We start from the raw sequence: 26,644 nt of genomic DNA, 5'->3' as shown, positions 1-26,644 counted from the left end.
CACTTTTTGATCCCATATAGGACTCAATTCTTATCATTATCCTCTGTTTGCCTATAAAGAAATGCCGGGCAAAGAATTTGTTTTATCTGTAATGAGATGCCGGGCAAAGAACTTGATAAATCAGATCCATGATGGAGGGTATATAAGATTCGGTCCGGCCGAATTTGGCACTTTTTACATAAAAAGATATGTTGATCTGCAACAAAATAACGTCAGGACTCATTTCACGATAAAGTAACCTCTAAAAAGAAAATTGTAACTTAGGAGTTCGGTGCTACTTACAAAATCCTTAATTGTTTTAAATACCACTCCCCTAAGTTGGTTCATGTCTGGTATTGTGTCCCCCACCTAAGTGCCGGTATCTGTTCGACGCCGAAGCCGGTCAATGGCAAAGGTAAGGCTCTAACGTCTCATCATCTTTCCCACATGCCCTACACATGCTATTACTTGCCGTACCGATACCGGCAATGGCTATACTGACCTCCTTCTTACTTCCTTCAGTAATAGCCTCGTCTTCTCAGGATCTGGATCCCCCATAGGATTTTCGCCGTCCTACCGACCGTTTCACTGCTCCACAATGTTGCATGCGCATTAGTCACCCACTTCCATAACTCGGACTGCATCGACCCGAAAGGCTTCGGATTAACCTAGTTTATTGCCAGCAGTCCTTTGGCCTTCACCGCCAAATCGTCTGCTCTTTCATTTCCCCTTACTCCGTTAAGGCCCTGCAACCAAACGATGCGGATTTTGAGGTAGTTGTAAAGATAAGCGTACTACCATGTAGAGCACAAAACTCCCATGCCATTCATGACTTGCAAATCAAAAGGGCGAGTCCCCCTGTTAGCCAAAAACAAAAATATTATTTTTTTCTCATTAAAAATATTTTAGAAAATTCGGCATAAAAAAATATAATTTTCGTTTTCAGAAAAAAATTTTCTATTTCATCATAAAGAAGATGATGTCGGTAGCCTAGAGGATGCGTGCAAGACTACCAAACATGAGATCATGAATTCAATACTCTGCGGCACCAAAATTATTAAAATTTGTTTTTAAGGGTAATATTAGAGAGTGACAGAGGAAAACCCGAGAGCAGCAGTAAAACGAACGTGACAAAGCAACGCGAGTCGATCAAAGAAAACAAAAACACCACCACCCGAAGCAAAGCACATGCGTTGGCTGCTTATGAATATATTGTTGTTGTTTAATATATTGGCTTGCAAAGAGTGCATTTTAACAACAAATATGTACTTTGGGTTGAGATTCAAAATAAATTGTTGCAGGAAAATTAACAATTTTCGTAGTTTTTTTTTGACCAAAGTTGTTGTTTTTCAAAATTATTTTTATCTGTGAGACCAGCAACGTGCACTATTGGTGTGTTGTCTATGATCGATCTGCCGGTGTCTTTGCGCCAATTTAATTTCTGTTATCAATAAAAACCTTCCTTTTAGCGATAAATTCTTATGGTCCTAAGCTCGGCACTCTCCTCTTTGGTAGGCAAATAATATGAAAGATAGATGGGAAATTACTATGTGGTAAATGTTTCATATATCTTTTAGATTTCAGCCTACCTATTATAAGCTGATTTTATAATATGTTAATGTTACTTTCATTTTGTATGAAAGAAAACAAGCAAATCTGTGCTAGGCCATCTGTTAAAGCTTTTAAAATGCTTTGTCTATGCTTTTACTTCTTTTTTTGGTTTCTCAGAAATTCAATAATTCTCTTGACATTTACTTACAACATCAAGGCTCCACATAATCTGAAAATCCTTTTGCCTGCTTTTTTAAACAAGAAGATGAGAAAAAGCAAGCTTCTGATTTCATGCATAAAAAACGCCTTGAAGGAGAATTTCTCAAACATCTTAATAATAGAAGAGCAAAAAAAAAAATAGATAAGAAAAAACGGCTTAAATCTGTAGCTATTAGGTGATGCAAAGCATTTCAGCAGTTCGCTGAAGCGATTAGTAAATGTTGCGCCAGCAATAAGCAATAAACCGGAAAAGATGATTTGATTTGATTCCTACCAAACGACAGGCAACAAACCGAGGCAGCAGTCACAGCATTTCCAGCATACCGCTGCAGAATTTGCCAACGGCATAAAGATTTCCATGTTGTAGCTGAGGCTGTGAAGCATCTTATTAGAATGTTTAGAAATATTTTCCATATACTTTGATATTTCTCTTTTTTTTTGTATTGCTTTCTTGTGGCTGTCATTACTCTGGTTTTTTTTTTTTTTGCTATTAGTCCCCTTTCTCTTTTAAACCCCCAAATGGGTGGGTGGGTGTTCGAATTAGGTGGGTTATAAGTTTTATAACCGTATTCTTATGCCACTCAGGTGAAAAATATTTGCCAGTGCTTCCACTCTGCTATATGGGGTGGTGTTTTTTGCTGCATTTGTTGTTGAGAGGAGGGTTGTTGATTAACCGCATAAAAAGCTTCGGTTTTAAGCATAATGCATCTTAATTCAACCATGAAACATGAAATATGTTGCTTGAAATAAAATCATAAACATCATAATAGTATCCAACAGAGAGTTCGTTGGTAAGTAACTGCAGGGTATGCAAGAATTTTGTTCTAATCTTACCAAGGATTTATGGATTGTGACGTTGCGTTTAAAGTGGTAGATGTTTGGAAATGCTAGAGAATTTTGAGAGGAGAAAAGTTAAGAGGAAAAATTTTGTTTAATACCACAACTCTTTTTTTTTAGAAATAAAAATTATAAAATAAAACAAGTAAAAGCGTGTAAAGTTCGGCTGGGCCGAATCTTATATACCCTCCACCATGGATCGCATTTGTCGAGTTATTTTCCCTGTATCTTTTCTTAGGCTAAAAAAAGGATAAAAGAAATAACTTGCAGCCGCTGGCGACACCACTTGTCGGAGAAGTTTTAACATGGCAGAATACCTCACAAATGAAGCCAGCATAAGCAAGGGAATAACCACAGCAGACAGTTTTTTTGATGTTGAGATTTGAACCCACGTGATCGGCGTCATAGGCACACATGCTAATTCTGCGCCACGCTGGCCTCCTTTCATTTAAAAATAGGGGTTTTTGTTTTTCTATTCGAAATAAAAACAGAGAACCCTACGATCTGTAGCCGGACAATATCCGATTGTATAACTTAGAAATTTCCAAAATTTCCTTCCTATAGGAAATTTTTAAAATTCCCCTTTCTATAGTAGATTTTCAAAATTTATCTTCCTACAAGAAATTTTAAAAATTTTGCCTTTAAAATTTCCCTTTTTGCGAAATTTTCAAAATGTTTCTTTGTTCGGAAAGTTTCAAAATTTCCTTTTTACAAAATTTTCAAAATGGGCCTTTCTATTGAAAATTTTTCAAAATATCGCTTTCTTCAGTAAATTTACCATATTTCCCTTTCTACAGAAGGTTTATAAATTTTTTTTTTCCAAAGAAAAATTTAATTTTAAAATGTCCTTTCTATTGAAAATTTTTCAAAAAATCCCTTTCTGCAGGAAATTTTCCATAAATCCCTTTCTATAGGAAAATTTTCTTTTCCAAAGAAATTTTTCAAAGTTTCCGTTTCTATAGCAAATTTTTTAAAATTCATTTTTTATAAGAATTTTTCAAAAATCCCCCTTTCTATAGGAAATTTTCTTTTTTATACGAAGTTTTCAAAACTCCCCCTTCTAAGGAAATTTTCAAAGTTTCCTTCTTAATACGAAATTTTCAAATTTCCCCTTCCTAAATTAGTTTGAAAATTTTCAAAATTATCATTTTTTAGGAAAATTGGCCGATTTATAGAAATATTTCAAAAATCCCCCTTTCTATAGAAAATTTTCGAAATTTCCTTTTGAAATTTCCCGATTAATAGAAATATTTCCCAAATCATTTAAAATGTTTCTTCCTATGGGAAATGTTTAAAATTTCCCTTCCTATGGGAAATGTTTAAAATTTCAAAATAATCATTTTTGTAGGAAAATTTCCCGATTTATAGAAATATTTCAAAAATGCCCCTTTCTATAGAAATTTTTCGAAATTTCTTTTTGAAATTTCCCAATTATTAGAAATATTTCCCAAATCATTTTAAATTCTCCTTCTTATGGGAAATATTTAAATTTTCCTCTCTGTAGCAAATTTTCAAAATTTTGCTATTTGTTTGAAATTGGCAAAATTTCTATAAAAAATTTTCAAAATTTTCCATGGAATAAAAATTTTTCTTTGTGTTGAAAATTTTCAATATTTACTTTTTTTTGGAAAATTTTTCATCCAGTAGAAAATTTTCAAAATTTCCCTTTTTTTGTAAATATTCAATATCTCATTTTTGGGGTAAATTTACAAAATTTCCCCTTTATCGTAAATATTCAAATTTTCCTTTTTTTTTGCTAAATTTTCAAAATTTTCCTTTTTTGGTAAATTTTCACAATTTCCCTTTCTATAAGAATCATTCAAAATTTTCTCTCCCTATGGGAAAATTTTATTTTTCATTTTTAAGGGAAATTTTCAAAATTGTTAAAAATCTTCCTTTCTATATACAATTTTAAAACATCCCGTTAATTTTAATTTTTTTGGTAAATTTTCAATATTTGCCGTTTTTTGGTAAATTTTCAGAATTTCCCTTTCTATACGGAACATTCAAAATTTCCCTTTCCTATTGAAAATTTAAAATTTTTTTATTTTTACGGGAAATTTTTAAAATTTTCTTAATTTTCTGGGAACTTGTTTAAAAATCTTTAATACTTTATAAAATTTTTAAAGTATCCCTTTTCCCTTTTAAATATGCCGTAAATTATCAAAATTCCATTTTTTTTGTAAATTTCCGCAATTTCCCTTTATATAAGAAACATTCACAATTTCCCTTTCCTACAGAAAGTTTAATTTTTCATTTTTACGGGAATTTTTCTAAAATTTTCTTTGCTACAGGAAATATTCTATATTTACCTCCCTTTGAGAAATTTTTTAAAAATCTTTCATTCTATATAAAATTTGTACAATATCCCTTTCCCCTTTAAAAAAATACCGTAAATTGCCAAAATTTCCATTTTCTTGGTAAATTTGCACAATTCCCCTTTCTATAAGAAACATTCAAAATTTCGCTTTCCTATTGAAAATTTAAATTTTTTATTTTTAAGTGAATTTTTTAAAATTTTCTTTGCTACAAGAAAATTCCTCCCTTTGAGAATTATTTTAAAAATCTTTCATTCTGTACAATCTTTAAAACATCCCTTTCCAAAGTCAATTCCCAAAATTTCCCTTTTATCGGAAATTTTGTTTTAATTTTTTTCCTTTTGTTCCTTCTTTTCCTTTCTTTCGCTCTCTCTAGGAAATTTTTAAAATTTTTCTTCCCAAAGGAAATTTCCCTTTTATTTTAAATATTTAATTTCTCTTTCTATTGGAAATTTTAAAAATTCCCCTTAAAAGGATATTTTTAAAATTTTCCCTAGAGTAAAAAATTTTTAAAATTTCCCCATGTGAATTTTGAAATATGTTTCTTATAAAAATTCAAAAATTTTCCATTTTAAAAAAAGTTTTAAAAATTTCCATTTCCATGGGATGTTTTCGAATTTCCCCTTTACGGAGGAAATTTACAAAGTTTCCTCTGTTGGGAAATTTTGAAATTTTAATTTTTTAGGAATTTTTTAAAATTTTCCCTTTTATAGGAAAATTTCAAATTTTCTTCTTTTAAGGAAAATTTTAAAATTTTCTCGGCATATGAAATTTTTAAAACTTCCCTTTCTATTTGAAATTTTTAAATTTTCCTTTTTCAAACAAAGTTTCCAAAAATTCCTTTTCTATAAAAAAATTTTATAATTTCCCACTATATAGGAAATTTTTAAACATTATATTATACAGGAAATTTTTAAACATTCTATTATACAGGGAATTTTTAAAATTTCTCTTTCTGTAGGAAATATACAGAATCTCCCTTTCTGAAAAAATTTTTCCAAAAATACCATTTTACTTAAAATTTCCCTTTCTATAGGAAAATTAAAAATTTTATTTTTTTTTTTTTTGGAGGATATTCTGAAAAATTCTCTTTTCGATTGGGACATTTTCAAAATTTTTCAAAGTTTATTAAGGAAAACTTTAATCCTTACTAAAATCTCGTTATCCTAAAATTACCATTTTTTGAATAGTTTATATTAATTCCACATATTTTTCCCCTATCATTTCAGTTGCCTACCCCAATTTCTATCCCAACTACATGCATGCGGCTGCAGTTGCCCATGTAGCAGCGGCTCAAATGCAGGCTCATGTTACGGGCCACAGTACGGGTCTGGGCCATAATCATCATTCGGCGGCACATCATTTACACCATGGCCCCCATGGGGGACCACATGGTCATCACCATCACCATCATTTGGCGGGTCATTTGGGTCATGGACCACCACCTAAGAGAAAGCGTCGTCATCGTACAATTTTCACCGAAGAACAATTGGAACAATTGGAGGCGACTTTCGAAAAAACCCACTATCCCGATGTAGTGCTGAGGGAACAATTGGCCTTAAAGGTGGATTTGAAAGAAGAAAGGGTGGAGGTAAGTTTGAAATTGATGATAGTTAACTTGTAAAGCAAAACATACCAAAAAAAGAGGGTTGAAATTTTCCTAATCAAACTGGTTGCTCAACTGTGATTTAATTTTTGATGGAAAAAAAAAACTGCGAAACCAATTGAATGCAGTTACAAGCAACTACGCGCAGAGTCATGTGAGACCGCAAACTTATTTATTTAGTTTTGCTAAGGCTTCCTGAGAACGGGAATTTTTGACGGCTGGCCTTCAGGATGCAGGCAAAGTCTAGCGCTATGCTAGAGATAATCATGTTTTGGATGTTAATTTGTTTTACTTTGGGATCTATTGAGAGAATAGAAAACATTGCATGGCCTGAGTTTTTTTGTATGATAGTGACCTGACCAACTCCGACCATCGTTTGTATAGAGATATCATTACATTTTATTGCTAAAGTAAACAAATGACGCCGCTCTAGAGACCTTTCAATGCTGTTCTTCTTTGCTTGGTGGTATTTGCTTTACGCCCCAGTTGCCTGGGAATCATTTGCCCTCCAGGGTGGGCTTAAACCATTTGCTCACTACCGACCGCATACCAACCACCACCATCATCATCAACAACGCTCTCGTCGCCCTAAAGTGTTGCTGGAAAACCATGCTGAGTTGCTGATGGTAAGCCAAGGGAATCCAAAAAAGCGTTACCCAAAAGTATTTAAATACACTTAGGGCTCATTGATGTAACCAAAAAAAAAAAAAAAAAACACAAAAGCCTTTAAAAGCATCTTACTCATCACAAGGGAGAGTGAGGGGAGAGAAATCCATTAGATTTACTTACGGAAATATTTTGGTTTGCTTTGGTTTTGTCAACACAAGGCAAATAAACACCAAGGCCCAGGATTGACAAATCAATTTGTTAACATTTATTGGTAATTAAATATCCAACCTACCCCTCCCCCACACTTACTACTCAAGCTTCTGGCCTCTCCACACTCTAGGCTTTGGCACTTATGGTGTTGGAAATTTGTAAGGATTTATTGTCAACCAGATGCCAAATTAAGAGATTCTTAGCATATGTCGTGAACTCTAGCACTATGACTCTCTCTCCCTCTCTTACCCACAGCCTGTAATTGAGTTGGAAGGGTTGGTTTCGATTACACGCACAAATGTCAAATGTCACACTCAACATTCACACAATTTAAATGTAATGAAATATTTAGGATTTGTTTAGCCACCTTCACTTCCGGTTATCCTTAGGCCACTTCAAAGCAATCATTTGGGAACGAGACTGATGGAGAGAGAGAGTGCCTGGCTGTTTATTATTATTGTCATTAGCCTCAACTAGGTACTTAAGATACTTTATTTAGGCTTTAAGCTAAATTCCATACCAAAACATATTTTACGGACATTTACTTAGTAATTAGGCTTATTAACAGCCATACACAATGCTAGGCAACCTACAGTTTTAAATGGTTATGGCAAAATTAGTCTACAATAGCCATGGCGAAAGGCAATAGTCTTTGGGTCATATGGTTGGAGTTTTGCAAAAGGTATTTAATTCATTTCCTCCCTTATGGGGAAAATGCTGGTGTTTGATATTTTTGCCCATGGGTATTCTTAGACATGAAGTGTAAGTAATTTTCTATTATCTACAAAGTTACAAAAAAATTGGTGTGTGTGTGACATTGATGGTGTTTAAGATTTTCGAAGAGTAGGGCAAAGCCACTTTCTTGGCTTACCATACTTGGGTACAAGTAAAAATTTGTTGCAAAAAACATTTTCAATGAAACGGATTTTTTTTAAACTTTTTTTTTACTATAGAAAAAAATTTACCTATAAAAACTAAAATTTTGAAAAATTTCCTATAGAAAAAGTTATTTTAAAACATTTCCGAAAGAAAAGGAAATTTTGAAAAATTTTCCTTAAAAAGGATATTTTAAAAAATTTCCTATAAAAAACGAAATGTTAAATAAACGAAATGTTAAATAAATATAAAAAACGAAATTTTGAAAATGTTGAAAAAAATTCCTATAGATAAGGAAATTTTGAAAATTTTCCTAAATAAATGGAAATTTTGAAAAATTTCGCATAAAAAAGTATAATCTGAAACAATTCCATAATAAAAGGAATTTTTGAAAAAAAAATCCTTTAGATAAGGAAACATGGAAAAATTTCCTAAAGAAGAGACAATTTTGACAAAAATTCCTAAAGAAAAGGAAATTTTGAAACAAAAAATCCTATAGATACGGAAATGTTGAAAAATTTCCTAAAGAAAAGGAAATTTGGAAAAAAATTCCTACAGATACGGAAATTTTTAAAAATTTCCTATAGAAAAGGACATTTTTTGGAAAATTTCCCATTGAAATTTTGAAACATTTCCTAAAGAAAATGAAATTTAAAAAATTTTCCAATCGAAAAGGAAATTTTGAAGAATTTCCCCTAAAAAGAAAGCTTGAAAAATTTCCCTAATAAAAGGAAATTATGGAAAAAATCCTATAGATAAGTAAACATGGAAAAATTTCCTAGAGAAAAGGAAATTTTGACAAGAAAAGGAAATTTTGAAAAAAAATCCAGAAGTTTGGAAAAATTTCCTAAGGAAAAAGAAATTTGGACAGATACGGAAATTTCAAACTTTCCTTTGGAAAAGGAAATTTTAAAAAATTCCTTTAGAAAAGGATATTTTGAAAATATTGAAAAATTTCCAGTAGAAAAGGAAATTTCGTAAAATTTCCTAAAGAAAAAGATATTTTGAAAATTTTCCCTAAAGATAAAGAAATTTTGAAAAATTTCCTATAGAAAGGGAAATTTTGAAAATTTCCTACAGAAAAGCAAATTTTGAAAAAATTGCTACAAAAAAGGAAATTTTAACAAAATTCTATAGAAAAGGAAATTTTGCTATAGAAAAGGAAATTTTGCTATAGAAAAGGAAATTTTGAAAAATTTCTTATAGAAAAGGAAATTTTGAAAAATTTACCATATAAAAGAAAATTTTGGAAAATTCCAATTGAATAGAAAATTTCCCATAAAAAAAGGGAGTTATAAAATAATTTACATAAAAAATGGTGAAAAGACGATCTGGAAAATTTTTTATAGAAAAGGAAATTTTAAAAATTTCTTAAAAAAAGGGAAATTTTAAAAATTTTCTCTAGAAAAGGAGATTTTAAAAACTTTCATAAAGAAAAGGACATTTTTAATTATTTTCTATAGTACCTAAATTTTGAAAAATTTCCTACAGAAAAGGAAATTTTGAAAAATTTCTTATAGAAAAGCAAATTTTGAAAATTTTTCTTTTAAAAATTTTCCAAAGGAAACGACATTTTGAAAAAATTCCAACATAGGAGGATATTTCAATAGAAAAGAAGAGGAAATTTCCAAAATTTTTCCGTGGAAAATGGAATTTTTGAAAAATTTCCTATAGAAAATAAAATGTTGAAAAATTTTCCACAGAAAGGGAAATTTTGAAAAATTTCCAATAGAGGAGGATATCTAGAGAAATTTCCGTTTAGAAAAAAATTTTGACGAATTTCCTATTAAAAAGGAAATTTTGAAAAGTTCTTATAATATAAAGAAGGATATTTTGAAAGATTTCCTAAAGGTAAGAAAATTTTTGAAAAATTTCTATAGAAAAGAAAAACTTGAAAAATTTGATATAGAAGAGGAAATTTTGAAAAATTTCCTAAAGAAAATTAAATGGTGAAGACTTTTCCACAGAAAAGGAAATTTTGAAAAATTTCCAATAGAAGAGGACATCTAGAGAAATTTCCATTTAGAAAGGAAATTTTGACAAATTACCTTTTAGAAAGCAAATTTTGACAAATTTCCTACTAAAAAGGAAATTTTGAAAAAGTTCTTATAAAGAATGATATTTTGAAAGATTTCCTAAAGGAAAGGAAATTTTTAAAACATTTCTATAGAAAAGGAAAAGTTGAAAAATTTCCTATAGAAAAGGAAGTTTTGAAAAATTTCCTATAGAAAAGGAAGTTTTGAAAAATTTCCTATAGAAAAGGAAATTATGAAATTTGAAAAAGGGTTTTTTTGTTATAAATTTTCATATTTTTGATATTTTGCAAAATCTCGTTTGAAGAGGAAATTTTTAAATTCTTTCTGTAGAAAATCACAATATGAAAATTTTTTATAGAAAAAAAATTTTGAAAAATTTTCTGTGAAAAAGGGAAATTTAAAAATCGGCAAAGCTTCATTGGTTTGACAACAGCCAAACACATCAAATCAAACAAATCAAAGGGGGATAATATAAGGAGGTCACCGCAGCGCAGATGATAGCATGTCCGCCTATGACGCTGCTCGCCTGGGTTGGAATCCTAGTGAGAACATCACAAAAACAATTTCATCGGTGGTTTTCCTCTCCTATTTCTGGCTGTATTTGTAACGTACTATCCCATGCAAATAGCAAATTGCAAATTTTGCCCATGAACATTCCACTTAGGAACAGGGGCAAACTTCTCACATATCAATGAGTACATTCCGATTCAAGTTTAAGCTCAATGATAAGGGACCTCCTTTTTATAGCCGAGTCCGAACGGCGTGCCGCAGTGCGACACCTCTTTGGAGAGAGGTTTTACATGGCATACAACCTCACAAATGTTGCCAGCATTAGGAGGGGAAAACCACTGTTGACAATTTTTTCAGATGGTCTCGCCAGGATTCGAACCCAGGCGTTCAGCGTCATAGGCGGACATGTTATCCTCTGCGCATCGGTGACCTGCAAATAAGCCATGTAAAGTCTTCTCCCCAAAGAAGAGACGCACTGCGGTACGCTGTTTGAACTCGATAAGGAACTATAATAAGGAGGTCGCTTGTAATTGAGCTTAAGCTTGTATCGGACAGCACTTATTGATATGTGAAAAGTTAAAGCTCAATGATAAGGAGCCTCCGTTTTTTAACCCGAATCCGAACGACGTGCCGCAGTTCGACACCTCTTTAGGGAGAAACTGCACTTCTCAATTTTTAAGTATCCCGACAAAAGAATTAAATACAGCAGATGCCGATGGCTTGCCAGTTCAGTCATATAAGGACGAACGAATGTGATATGGATGACCCTAAGCAGACTTGTCAATTGTTTGTAACACTTTCAAATATCGATTGATAGCACTAAAATGACATAATAAGTTCTCCTTTCTATTCATGTCTGTCCGTCCGTTGAATATAAAGTAGTTCATTGGAAATGTCCGTCCGTCGGTGATGATGTAGTTCGTTGGAAATGTCCAATGGGCACATTTGTGATCGTCAATAACCATCAAAAATTAGCCCGCGTATAAATTGATTTTCCATTGTGACCTCTATAGTCCCTAGAATTCAAATTTTCTACCCGATTTGTAAAAAATTAGGTATTAGGCCCACAAGTAGAGTTAGCTTTCACACAAACCAAATCTTATATATTGCCTTCTTGACCTCTAGAAGCCTCAATTTGTATCCGATTAAAATTAAGTAGATGGGGCTTGTCTATGCTCTTCAACTATCGAAACAAATACGATTTAGATAGGCGAATGTGAACATTCGCAAGTTGTTGGGCCTTTTTAAGCCATTTGGATGGTTTAACGGTAGAAACTAGAAGGCATCTTCCTTAGAGTAAAACGTCTCAGTAAGTCAGATGGCAGACTGCTACCTAAAACCAACCATACCTAGGCCCATTATGGATATAGCGCCCCTGTAAATATCTACCCTGTTTGACTCCATGCTTTATACCTTTGCTGATTACGATCAAATTTTTTTTTTAATTTTTCAACGAATTATAGTTGTGACGTTTTTACTTGTAAATGATAAAAAATTCATAAATCTGTTTTGTAATATTTATGTGACTAAATACATAAACACGGAAAGTAATTAAATAAAAATTAACAAAACAAAAACGTTAAGCCCACACTACCATAGGCTTAAGCCAAAATGTGTGGTCATATTACACAGCATAGAGAAAACACTGACACATACATTAACAAGGCTTACAATGAAAACATATACAAAGATAAATAACCACATAATATTATTTGTATAATATATAAAATTTATATACATACAAACACTAGCACATATTATTTTGTATGTGTGTGTGTGTATTTGCTAATTTATAACCAATATAACGCGGATTTTGGGTCTTAATTGTATAAATATTTTCGCGCATATTTAATTATGAAGCAATAAAAACTTATTCCTAGTTAGTCAAGCGACCATAAAAGAAATTTAAACAAAAACCAAAAACATCAGCAGTGGAAAATTTTAATTTTAATATCATTTATCGCTTCAACTATTTTCATAATTCGAATAACCAAAAAAAAAAATCAGCAACGAAAGAAGAAAACAAAAAAGCGTGATAATCAACACCACACATCCATAATGGGTCAATATTTTTAGCTATTATGGCTAAAAACTGCTCTTTGCTGTTGGCCCTGACTGACTGTGTGCGTGTGTGAGTATGCCTATGTGTTGGCATAGCTAATAAAAAATTAAATTTTAATCAACATTTAGTTAATAAACGCTAAATTTTACACACACTCACACACATATATTATATGTACTTTTTGTTTGTTTCTGTATTAGTTACTGCCCAGCGAGAGTTTGGATCCACCTTTATAAATTTCTAATCCCATAATTTTGTACAGCTTAATAACCAATGGTTGGTGTTTTTTTTTTTGCCAAAGCCTCAAAGGCATTTGCAAGGCCAACGTCATGGACTATATCACATGCAAATGGATTTGTTGATTTAGAACCACCATCGCACGTTAAAATAGAGTAATAATAAATGTGTTTTTTTTTTTTTCTTTTTGAAATTGTGACAAGCCAGGAAGTTTTGGTAAGGTACATGTGATAGAGATGTATCAAAAGTGTTGCCTGCTTTTAGGCGCCAAATGGTGAATAAGACCAAGGGTATCCTTAATAGCCGTTTTAGTAGCCAGCCAGGAAGTTTTGGCATGGTAGATGTATTAAACATGATTCAAAAGTGTTGCCTGCTTTTAGGCGTCAAATGGTGAATTAAAACAAAGATATCCTAAAAGGCAATTTTATGACGAGCCCGAAAGTTTTTGTATAGTACCTGTATTACAGGCCACCGTAGCGCATATGTTAGCATGTCCACATATGATGCTGAACGAATGGGTTTGAGTCCTGGCGAGAACATGAAAAATATTTCAGCCATGGTTTTCCTCTCCTGATGCTGGCGACATTTGTAAGGTACTATTGGGTTGCCCAAAAAGTAATTGCGGATTTTTTAAAAGAAAGTAAATGCATTTTTAATAAAACTTAGAATAAACTTTAATCAAATATACTTTTTTTACACTTTTTTTCTAAAGCAAGCTAAAAGTAGCAGCTGATAACTGACAGAAGAAAGAATGCAATAACAGAGTCACAAGCTGTGAAAAAATTTGTCAACGCCGACTATATGAAAAATCCGCAATTACTTTTTGGGCAACCCATATTTATTTTTAAATCTCAAATAAACCCGATTTCATGGCTGAATAATCGATAAAAGTACCAAAATATGCAACTGTTTTTAAGATTTGTGTATGGTAGTGTGTGATATGCAGATTCATGTATACACATACACAAGTACGCTTGTGTATGTCACTTAAATCCCCTTAAAACGCAGTGTAAACGGACAGGATTTGTTTTTGGATTTAGTTAAATCCAGATCATCAAAATTTCAATGTAAACGTGCTATTAGATAAAAAAGTAAAATTTTTTGAAAATACGAGGTAGAAACCAAAGTCTTTATACAATTAAGTATTTCAATTTTCAGCGAAATCGGCTAATAAAAGAGGCTTTCATGGGCTTAAGGCCCTAAATCACCGAATTGGCTCATATAACAGCTACATATATCTACATACAGTCAGATGTGGATCATCTCATTTCAGTGAAATCGGGTAATGTATGAGGCTCCTATGGGCTTAAGGCGCTCAGCCGGATGATCGGTCTATAAGACAGTTAGTCCGATCTGGACCACATTCAGTGCGCATGTTGGAAAAAAATTGTTTCACTCATTGTTTTAAATTTCAACGAAATTGGTTAATAAATGCGACTTTTATGCGAAGTAAAAAGGAGATCAGTATAGCATTTGCTATCATAAGGACTACGAGCTCATTTATGTAAAATTGGTGTTAGCATGTGTAGGGCATGCGGAACAGTATGTATAGGGCATGCGGGTCACTATACCACACATGAACCAACTTAGGGGAGTGGCATGGAAAACAATTAAGGATTTCGTAACACGAAATTCCTTAGATTTTATTTTTAGAGGTTACTTTTTTGTATTTAGAGCGCACAACAAGCCGATTACTGTCTTAGGTGTATGTCCATAGTGGCATGTGCGGATTAATAGCTGCATCCTTTTTTCAACCGAACATAACCTAACCTAGCTTTAAAACCCCTAAATCGGTAGATCGGTCTATATGGCAGCAGCATCTAAATTGGATCCAATCTCCACCACATTCAGTGCCGATGGGGGTAGTATTGTGTTGTTGTAGCAGTATGTTGTATTCTATTCTCCTTGATTCTGTTAGTCTTAATATCACTCGCTATTTATAATTTCAAAGAATTCACATAATAAATGCGCCTTTCATGGCCTTTGATAGACTGATTTTATGAGAAGCAAAGAATAGTCATGTAAGAGATGAATGTGCTGCATGCTTTTAGGCTTGAAATGGTAAATAAGACCAGTTATATGAATAGAGTTCTTATTAACGTTATTTTGGAGTGGATGTTAGAGCACATTAGTGCAATACTCAAACCATCAGAGGATCAGCATATATGGACAAAATTCAAGCGGAAAGTTTTAGTTTTTCGGGAGTCATTTTGTTAGATGGACGGACGGACATGGGTAGGTGGACTTGTCCGTCCGTCCAGTTATTTGCCTATAATTAAAAATTGTTTGAGCAACAGGATTTTTATGAAAATTGTTTCTATTGATTTCTGTGCTGGAGTGTTTAATATATTTTTGTTTTTTATTATAATCTCTTTTTCAACATTGTTTCTGCATAAAAGAGAAAATTAAGAGGTGGATTAAATCTGTTGCATGCTTTACGGCGTCCCAGTAATATAGATACAGTTGTTATTAACGTTAATTTGGAATGGATGTTAGAGCAAATTAATGCACTACTCATACCAAATTTCAATACATTTGTGGGTTAAAGCAGACAAATCTGAGGATCAGCATATATGAGCCAAATATCAAGCGTATAGCTTTATACATTCAAAAGCAATAGTGATTTCTAAAGACGGTCGGACGGACATGGCTAGATCGACTTACAATGCAAGTTGTTTGCCTGTCATTAAAAAGTTGTTGAGGAATAGGACTTTCATTTAAAACATTTTCTCTATATTTTTGTTTTGAGCAAGAGTGCTTAAATATTTAATGTTTTTTTTATTTTAATCGCTTGATTTTTGTGAAGGTCAACATTTTTCTATATACAAAAAGGAATTTACAATTTTTTTTACGCTTTCAACAAAAGCCAGCTTTGAATAATCATTACCCATAATGGTTATGTGTAACCTATTTCCTTTTAAAGAAACCTTAAAAAAACCTGCACTCATGATTTTGTAACAGCAAAAAGCCATGACAACTTTTTCAATTGTAGCGTCAATGAAGAGTCGTTTTTTTGGCTTTCATAATTTTTTAAGTAAAAAATCTCAAAGTGAATCGCTCAAGCTGATTTTTTGCATATATGGATGACTGTTTGTAACGGTGGGCTATATGGATACTTATGAATGTAAGTCCCCAATGTGTTGGGTCGTACATGCATACATATGTTTTTCTAAAGGTTTTTCAACCAAACTGCAAAAAAAAAAAGAAAAAAGAATTTCTTACACCACTACACTACGCTCTTAAGCCACCTAAACCACCCTCAACTTCAGCCTAGCCTTCCACATGAACTTTTGATTGTTGTTTACCATTTCGGAAAAATTACTCCAGAATTTTAAACATCGTTTGGCCCTCTTTGTTGCTGAAGGTGGTTATGATGGCGACGGCGTTGTGATAACGCGCATCAAGATTGGTTAAAGCTTATAAAACGCTGATGCATATTTGCTTTTTCATGCGTTTTACGTTTTTCAAAGTATTCACAAGTGACTATGGCCGTTATCGTGTCGTATATCGGTGGCGGCATGAAATCCATAAAACAAACAACCCGCAAGCGGTTGATTTTTAATTAACGGCATGTTATGCTGAAGCCTATAACAAACGAATCCCAACACGACCTGCACGACCGCTCTGGTCTTCTAAAGCCAAACCTGAGCTCTGTCTGTATGGTGGAAAAATTTTGCATACATACATCCTTTCATCCAGCCAACTATCAAGGTAATCAAGAATGAAACGAAAACAAAAAAACGCAGGGTCTTACCTAAAGAGGATTTTGTTAGGGAATAAACAGCATGTTCCACACAGACACATGCAAAAGTACATACATATATGAACATTGCCCAAAAAATGTAAAGCAACAAATTCATGAGATTGGCGGATATGGCAACTTTGGTTATCGTGGCAATTATATGCACATGATGAAGCTTTTTAAAATTTTTTTAATTTTTTATAGTACTAAATTTAGTACAATTTAAAGAATTTAAAACATATTTTAATTTTAAACTTAAAAAATGAATTAAAAGTTTAATATAAAAAGGGAACAAATTAATCCAGAGTAGTTTTAAGAATAACATGGTACTAAATTTAGTACCAAATCAAGTTTACTTTGCTATGAAGGACAGTATGTACACAGTTCACAGCTCCGATTATTAGCTTATGAAATTCTTATAAGTTAAGTTTTTTTCGGAACAAATTTGTTCCTCTTTTATATTCATAATTTTATGTAAGTTTAGGTACTAAATTTGTTACCATTGTTAAAATTGGTATGAATTACACAGATAAAGTTATTAAAATTTTAACAAGTAGGGCACAATTTTGATCTTCAGGACAATTGCATAGAAACAAACTAAATTGGTACTAAATTTGGTACCAAATTAAATTTACTGGTAATTAAAAATAATGTCTTACAATTTTATGTTACATTTTTACAAATTGTATGGTTTTCCAAATTTCATGTATTTCTAATTTAAATAATATGTTGTTGGTACTAAATTTGGTACCATTTTCAAAACTTTGTGCAATATTAAAGGAATAAAAAAATTGTAATATATTTCAAATATGCTACTCTTTTTGTACATATTTAAATTTTTTTATTTTTTTAGTTATAATTTTAGCACAATTTTAGTACTTAATTTTGTACCATTTCGGAAACTTTGGTTAAAATGAAATTATTAAAATTTAAACAAACAGACAATAGTTTGATCTAGCGTTCCATTACATTGAAGGCAACAAAATTGGTACCAAATTTGGTACCATAATAAATTTATCTGTTTAATAACAATAGTGTCTTCAAATTTTATGACATGGCATTTTTTCAAATTCCTCTTCTGTCGGAAATCAATTTTATTTTCATTTTGGTACAAAATTTGGTACCAAAATGTGATGCACACCTATCTACCAAAGGCATTATGTATTTGTATTACGACTTAACAAAGTCCAATAAGATCGTAACTTTTTTGTGAGTTATAATTTTATGCACTTTTTTAGTACTAAATTTGGTACCATTTTGAAACACGGTAGAAATAAAAGGAACAAGATAAAATTATTCAAATTCAAACAATCTGGGGATAATTTGATCAAGAGGTCAAGTTCATAGTAAGAAACAATATTGGTACTAAATTTAGTACAAAATTAAATGCACCTGGTTAGTACTTGCTTACAATGTTGGGCACTACCTAGATGGGCTGTAGGTTCGAAATGGGACCTGAATCCGCGGTGAGTACACTAGAGCTGGCAAAATATCAATGGCACTATCGATATTTTGGTTTTTGGCTGAATTTCGATTGTTAATTTTCCTCTCGATACTATTCGCAAAGTAATACTATTTGTAAAATTTAACAAAAAAAATAAGCGATACGATCGTGAAAGTATCCAAATCATACATTTTTCAATCGTCCTTCTTGTTGAGTATTTCGAGTATCGTCCATAACCATAACCTGATATAGCTTCCATATTCAATCTTCCGTTTTTACTTCTGCAGTCTGAAGAGGTCGCAATTTTCATCCGATTAGGCTTAAATATTGTGTTTTGATTTCTGATTTCCAACTGGCATTATTAAATTTGGTTATAATCGGTCCATACATTGATATTTCTTCTATATAAACCGATATCCTGATTGTAACTTCCCATTTTCGTTTAAAATATAGGTGATAGGAAATAAACGAAAGTATCGATACTATCCATATTTATTGTAGGAAATATCGAATGTTGCCAATATCGATATTTTTTCCAGCTCTACAGAACACTGGCCTCCACAGCAGCATAATCAGACCAATACTAACTTACAGCTCAGTAGTTCGCTGGGATGGATGGAGAAAAAATGCAACGTAAGGATTATACAACAGGTTTAGAGAACATAGGCATAGGCGGAGCGATGAGGATCACGCCCACAAGGGCACTGGAGACTATTCAAAATATCTGACATACAGATTAACTGTGAGGCAGCCACTTAAGCTATGCGACTTAAGGTGTTTAGTAGAATGGTTAAAGGATAGGAGCAAGTCATACCATGGCGGTATAATCAAAGCGCCGATAGAAAACCTGGAAGGATGGGAATAGGTTTCCGATCGGCTGCCTGAAACGACACTACGAGGCACTGCTGCCAGCGGCACAGTTATGGACTAACTGAACTCTGGTATTGCCATTTGGAAGTTCATGCTACACAGCCGGATCAATGCTAGAGAATCGAGTGGGCCTTCGGGTCTGCATTGAGAACCCTGGGACTGAGATCTGTTTTTGATTGCCTAACCATAATACGGTCCTTCAGGCGGAGATCCAGACAATCACGGAATGGGTGAGGTGGTGTGGTGTTAAATTTTATACAAAATTTTCAATTTAAAACAAAATTTCCAATTTTAAACAAAATTTCCAATTTTAAACAAAATTTCCAATTTTTAACAAAATTTTAAATGTTTAACAAAATATTAAATTTTTAACTAAATTTTCAATTTTTAAAAAAATTTTCAATTTTAAACAAAATTTCCAACTTTTAATATAGTTTTCAATTTTTAATAAAATTTTCAATTTAAACCAAATTTTCAATTTAAACCAAATTTTCAATTTTAATCAAATCGTAAATTTTTAACAAAATTTTAAGTTTGTACAAAATTTTCCATTTTAACCAAACTTTGAATTTTAAACAAATTTTCAATTTTTAACAAAATTTTCAATTTTTAACAAAATTTTTAATTTTTAACAAAATTTTTAATTTTTAACAAAATTTTCAATTCTTAACAAAATTTTAAATTTTAAAAAAATTTTTCAATTTTGAACAAAATATCCAAATTTAAAGAAAATTTCCAATTTTGAACGAAATTTTCAACTTTGAAAAAATAAAATTTTGAACAAAATTACCACTTTCAGACTAACCTAACCTAATCTAACAAAATTTGAAATTTTCGACAAAATTTTAATTTTTCTAATTTTGATCAAATTTAAACAAAATTTCCAAATTTTAACAAAATTTAAACAAAATTTCCAAATTTAAACAAAATTTCCAAATTTAAACCAAATTTCCAAATTTAAACAAAGTTTCCAAATTTAAACAAAATTTTCAACTTTGAAAAAATATAAAATTTAAAAAAAAAATCCAAATTTCAGACTAACCTAACCTATCGAATAAAATTTGAAATTTTCGACAAAATTTTAAATTAAAATTAAAAAAAAAATTTCAATGTTGACAAAATTTTTAATTTTTGACAAAAATAAGTTAAAACATTTGTGAAAAATTTATAATTTTGCAAAAATTGGTAATTTGGTTAAAAACTGTAAATTTTGATCAAAATTATAATTTTTTTTCAAAATTGAATTTGAAAATTTGAAACGTAATCAAAATTGGTCAACACTCTAATTTTTAACAAACAAGTGTACAAGGTGCACAATTCCTTAAGGCTTCTTTTCTCGGTATGTCTTCCGCAGAATAGTTTGAAGAATGATCTCGTTTAGGGATATGGGTCTGAATTTCGGTGTCTTGCAGGGCAGTCTCGAAATGCGAACGAAAAAATTTAGAATTTTTCGAGAGTTGTCTCATCTCTTATAGTGAAAAACCCTTCGCCGGCTTTTGGTATTGATCCTCTACCCATCTCGATAGTCTCTATCGGTCATATTGGTCCATGTTTTGATATAACTGCCATATAAACCGATCTCGGATCTTGACTTCTTCAGCCTCAAAAGGGCGAAATTCATATCCGATTTGTTTGAACTTTTGCATGAGGTGTTTTGCTTTGGCTTCCAATAACTATGACAAGTTCATAACCTGATATAGCAGCCATATAAAACGATCTCCCAAATTGACTTCTTAAATCCTTACAAGCCGCAATTTTTATCAGATTTGGCTGAAATTTCTGAAATCAGTCTATAACCTGATATTGCTCCCATGTAAACGGATCTCTCGAGCATCCTTGTTCGGTTCCTAGAAGCTTTAATTTTTGCTGGTTTGACAGAAGTTTGGTATGTACAATAAAATTACGGCCTTCAACTAAATTTATTTTGCATAATTTTTTAGCAGAATTCATGGTGGTAAATTGCCAAAATTCGATCCGGCCGAAATTAGCACACTTTTACTTGTTTTTATGCTATTTATTATTATTTATCAATGATGGCGCAATTCTCATCCAATTTGGCGTAGCTTTTGTACAAAGATTTCTCATAGAACCTTCAACATACGCCATATATGATCTGAACCGTTCCATAACCTGATATAGCCCGCATATAAACCGATCGCCCGATTTTACTGCGCGAGTCCCTAAAGGGCACAATTCTTATACCATTTGGCTGAAATTTTGCGCAATAACTTCACCTATAACCTCCAAGGCCTCGGAGGCCACCGTAGCGCAGACGTTAGCATGTCCGCCTATGACGCTGAACGCCTAGGCTCGAATCATGGCGAGACCAGCAGAAAAAATTTTCAGCGGTGGTTTCCCCTCCTAATGCTTTGTGAGGTACTAGCACTAGTATCGCACTGCGGCACGCCGTTCGGACTCGGCTATAAAATGGAGGCCCCTATCATTAAACCTAAACTCGAATCGGACTGCACTCATTGAATATGTGAGAAGTTTGCCCCTGTTCCTCAGTGGAATATTCATGGGCAAAATTTGCATTTGCATAACCTCCAACATACATGCCAAGTATGGTCTCAATTGGTACAAAATCTCATATAGTTCCCATATAAACTTCTTGAGCCTATAGAGGACGCAGTTCTGATTTGGCTGATGATTTCTTCTATGACTCTCAATTCTTATCCACTATCTTGTCTACAAAGAGTTACCGAATAGAGAACTTGATAAATGCGACCCCTTGGTTGAGGATATATACGATTCGGCTCGGGCGAACTTAGCACGCTTTTACTTACTTTTCTTTTTCTATCCTCTCAGACTTCCATTTTTCCTTCCTTTTCTTACACCTACAACCACTTTTAACCATTAGTCTACTTATAAATTTAATAAAAACATTAGCAGCAGTTTTAGAGTGGATCAATTCCCTAGAGTTTTTACAATTATACAAATTGTGTTGTTTTAAATGCCTCTAACACCCTCCAGAACAACTATCAATAAGCACAGCCGTCTACCCTGGCGAGCAGCCAATATTAAACAGGGAAAAAATCCATGTTAAAGGAAACAGCAGAATTTCTTGTTTATTTAACCATATAACCATAGGCCCAGCAGTCTAACTACCTTAGTCCTTGGCACTTGTCAAGGTCCTGGCAAAAGAAAGTGGTGTTGGTTACAAGTGAGTGTTGAACTCCAACAGGGGTTGATTATTAATTTTCATCAATTGCAGCAGCTCTTGAGAAGTGTTTTGAAAACGACGACGAATTTTTTTCGAAAACACCAAAAAAGGTCCTTTTCGGCATGGTTGGTTGGTTGGCTAGCCGCCTGGCTGGATGACTGACTGGCTGTTTGTTGAAAGCTTTTAACGCCCTGCAGCACTTAACACAATCATCGAAATGAAAATATACTTAGACCACAAATGCTTGGGTGGCCAGAGCTACAGCAGGGAGCCACGGGGTGGCCATGGTGGCGGTGGTGGTGCTACACATGTTTTGATTACATATAAAATCTGCTGATTCCACATCATTGCCATTTAATTTTGATTTAATTTACACAATATAAACAAAAGTATTAACGCAACAACAACAACAACCATCTAAAAGAAGTGAAAAAAGACAACAATAACAAGCAGGAGTTGCTGAAATATTCCAGGGTATTTATGTTTCCTGGGATCAACTTTGCGCTCTGAAGGAAAAACAATAAAAGACGCTATTTACTAGAAAAATTCAGTCAGTTTTTGCCCAAGGACCACCCTGAATTGTCATGAAAGGCGCCTTGCTTTTTGATGTTTTTTTCTTAAGTGTTTTTTTTTTTTTGTTCTAAGTAAAAAAAATCTCTATGGTTCTTTTTTCTATAAAACCTTCTAATTTTCTGATAAAGAGGCAAAGATGACATTTCAAATGCTCGCTTTGGCGGCGTATCCATTTAAGCCTTAAACATGTGCTAATAGTTTCATTATAAATCCTTCTATTAAACGATCCAAATAAAAACACATGAATGTGCATTTTTCTTTTACTTTAACCCTCAACTCAACTGACAACTTCATTGTCAAACTCCCTTTTTTCTGGAGTATGAACAACAGAGGCGTTGTTGTTTGATTATCTTGGAGGCTTCTTTGGATAGCCCTTTTTGGTCTTGTAGCAACAACAAAAGCTGGAGTTTGTTCTTAAGGCTTAAAGGATAACTTAAGTGTTTTAATGGTTAAGGGCCAACTACTGTATTAGGCCATGTGTGTGTGTGTGTGTGTGTGTGTGTGTGTGTCTTTGTGTGCGTCTTTTTTAAGACTACAAGTCATTGTTATTGTTACATTAATAGCCAAAACAATGGAACCGCCCCGAATGCCTTGATGCCCTCAAATGTCGTAGAGTTAGCCTTTTGAGGTGAATGCCTTAGAATGGGAAGAGAGTTTTTTTTGTAGCTATTTGCCTTTTGTGTTTATTCAATCCACCTTAACAGAGAACATATTAACAGCGATTTTCTCATATAGAAGGAAGTAGAGGAGGTGAGGAACTTCTCTCGTGAACAGAAGAACATGTTTTTGTCTTATGAAAACTTGTTGGCATATTTAAATGTAAGTTCATTTTTAACAGATATGAACCCATTTTAGCGCAAATTTAAAAAAAAAAAAAAATAATTAAAAAAATATATTAATATAGATGGGGACAGTAGGAATCTCGTTTAAAGAACACTTTATTGATACCCGATAAAAAACCCATTTTAACGAATATTTCAAATAAAAATAACAAGTAAAAACGTGCTAAGTTCGTCCAGATCGAGTCTTATCCTCCATCGTGGATCGCATTTATCATGTTCTTTCCCCGGCATCTCTTTGTATGCAAATAAAGGATAATAAATGATAATTGCCATGTTATTGAAACCATATCAGCTTATGGACCCATTCGGAACATACTTGTTTTGGATGTTGGAGACCATAGTAGAAATCATTATGTAAAATGTCAGCCAAATTGGACAAGAATTGCGTCCATAGGGGCTCAAGAAGTAAAATCGGGAGATCGGTTTATATGGGAGCTATATTAGGTTATAGACCGATTCAGACCATATTTGGCACGTATGTTGAAGGTAACAGGAAAAATCGCTGTATAAAATGTCAGCCAAATTAGATAAGTGTTGCGCCCTTAAGAGTCTCAATCATGGGATCCGTTTATATGGAAGCAATATCAGGTAATGAACCGATTTAGACCATACTTGGCATAGTTGTTGGAAGTCAAAACAAAAAAACTTTATGCAAAATTTCAGCTAAATCGGATAAAAGTTGCGCACTCTAGAAGCTTAAGTAGTCAAGATCCAAGAACGGTTTATATGGCCGCTAAATCACAACATGGAGCGACCTACACTAACAGAAAGTATTTGTGCAAAATTTCAAGAGTCTACCTTTATTCCTTCGAAAGTTAGAGTGCTTTGGACAGTAGGACGGGAGGACATGGCTAAATCGACTAATGAAATCAAAATGATCAAGAATATATAAAGGGTGATTATTTAAGCGCTATAGGAAAATTTTTCCAAAAAAAAAAAAAACACATACAATTCATGAAATCTTTATTTGAATCGAAAGTACGGTCCATATAATTTCATGTTTGAAGATTATTTCATGCAAATGTTGACAGTCTCAAATGTTCCATCCGTTTAGTCCAATTTTGGCATACGCTTGCTTCAATGATGTCTTCCAATGCGTCAATTGAAGCGGGCTTGTCTGTATAGACATGAGCTTTAACAAAGCCCCACAAAAAACAGTCTATAGGCGTTAAATCACACAATCTAGGCGGAAAATTGACCGGTCCCGAACATGAAATAAATTGTTCACCGAACTCGCCTTCCAATAAGTCCATTGTTACGCGTGCTTTGAGACATGTGGCACCGTCACAGTAGCGCTCACCATTCACAGTTACGTTATGATTCACATCATCTGAAGAAGTACGACCCAATGATGCCAACAGCCCATAAACCGCACCAAACGGTGACTTTTTCTGGATGACATCTATATCCACATATAGTTCGATCTTTATCATACTCGCTAAGAATGTTGGGAGGCCTAACGAGATTCATTTTGCCAAATTTTTAGCGAAATCGGATAATAATTGCGCCTTTTAAGGGCCTACGACCTTAAATCAGGAGATCGGTATATATGGGGGCTATATCAATATATAGTCCGATATAGCCCATCTTCAAACTTAACCTGTTTATGGACAAACAAAGAATCTGAGCAAAATTGCAGCTCGATATCTCTATTTTAAAAGACTGTAGCGTGATTTTTACAGACAGACGGACGGACTGATATTTAACAGCAATAAATAGTAGACAAGAACATTAGGAACCTGATTGAAAAATGTTTTAAATGCAATGCAAATTCGATTCCCACCAAAGGCCTTGGTCTGTCGCAACTGTGGTATCACAATGGACTCAAAGAATCTAAGTGAATCAGCAAAGAGCTGTCATTCTTACTTTACCTAAGAGAGTTTAAAAAAACAGTAGTAGGGGACAGTAGGAATCTTATCCTCAGTTTATCAGTTTATTTTTACTCTATTAATCTAGCAGCGTCAATTTTAAAATATAAAAAGAAAATTAATATTGTAAAAAAACATAAAAAAATTATTAGTAGGTGGGGATAGTAGGTATATCATATTAAAATTTGTAAGAAATAATACACACCCGCTGGTATGAAAAACTGTTTTTCTAGTTCTAATTTTTAATGCTAAATTAAGATTTAAGTTCAAATATAAAGAAATGAATAGTAAATAGGTACAGTAGGAATATTACATTAGGAACCTCATTCAAAAATATTTTATAAGCAATGCAAATTATGAAATTTAATGAAATCTAATGTTTTAAAAAAAATTGGTAAAATTAGGGGACTTATATAGTATAGTATAGTAGATGGGTACAGAAGGATTCTTATCCTAAAAATATTTAATATCGGAGCAAATTATTAAATTTAATTTACTTTTTTCTAGCAAGGTTAATTTTAACAAATATTAAAAAAATATAAAAAAAAACTAAAGAGAAAATAGTAGATGGGAATAGTAGGAATATTAGCGAGTTCATATTGTCAGTGCGGGGGCCGTGAGTTCAATTCCCAACAAAGGCCTTGGTCTATCGTTGCCGTGGTATCACAATAACTGCCATTCTTTATTTACCTTGTCTAATGTTTATAAAAAATTTGGTAAAATTAAGGGAGTTAAGAAAACAGTAGATGGGGACAGTAGGAATCTTATCCTACAAATATTTAATAGTGGAGCAAATTATAGCCGCTGGCAATATGAATACCTGTTTTTCTAGTTTTAATTTGTAATGCAAAATTAAGAAATGAATAGTAGATAGGTACAGTAGGAACACTACATTAGGAACCTTAATCAAAAATATTTCTATATATATGTCTAATTTTTAAACAAAATTTTTTTTAAATTAAGGGGGTTAAAAAACAATAGATGGGGACAGTAGGATTCTTATCTTAAAATATTTACTATCGGAGCAAATTATTAAAGTTAATCTACTTTTATTCTACCAGGTATTTTAAAGGTATTTCAGATTGAAACATA

General features: G+C 32.7%; 1 protein-coding gene across 1 annotated transcript in view; it reads left to right on the top strand.

Moving 5' to 3' along the window:
- Window positions 1-26,644, top strand: part of LOC106084016 (homeobox protein goosecoid) — a 47,725-nt gene that overhangs the window by 5,434 nt on the left and 15,647 nt on the right. Inside the window, exon 2 of the mRNA XM_013247409.2 lies at window positions 6,134-6,495. Within this exon, the coding sequence (XP_013102863.1) occupies window positions 6,134-6,495 (362 nt within the window). The remainder of the gene's footprint in view (window positions 1-6,133; window positions 6,496-26,644) is intronic.

The sequence above is a fragment of the Stomoxys calcitrans genome, chromosome 3, assembly GCF_963082655.1.
Source record: "Stomoxys calcitrans chromosome 3, idStoCalc2.1, whole genome shotgun sequence".
Classification (NCBI taxonomy): Eukaryota; Metazoa; Arthropoda; class Insecta; order Diptera; family Muscidae; genus Stomoxys; species Stomoxys calcitrans.
The sequence above is the reverse complement of the archived record's forward strand: the minus strand, read 5'-3'. Positions and strand labels throughout refer to the sequence as shown.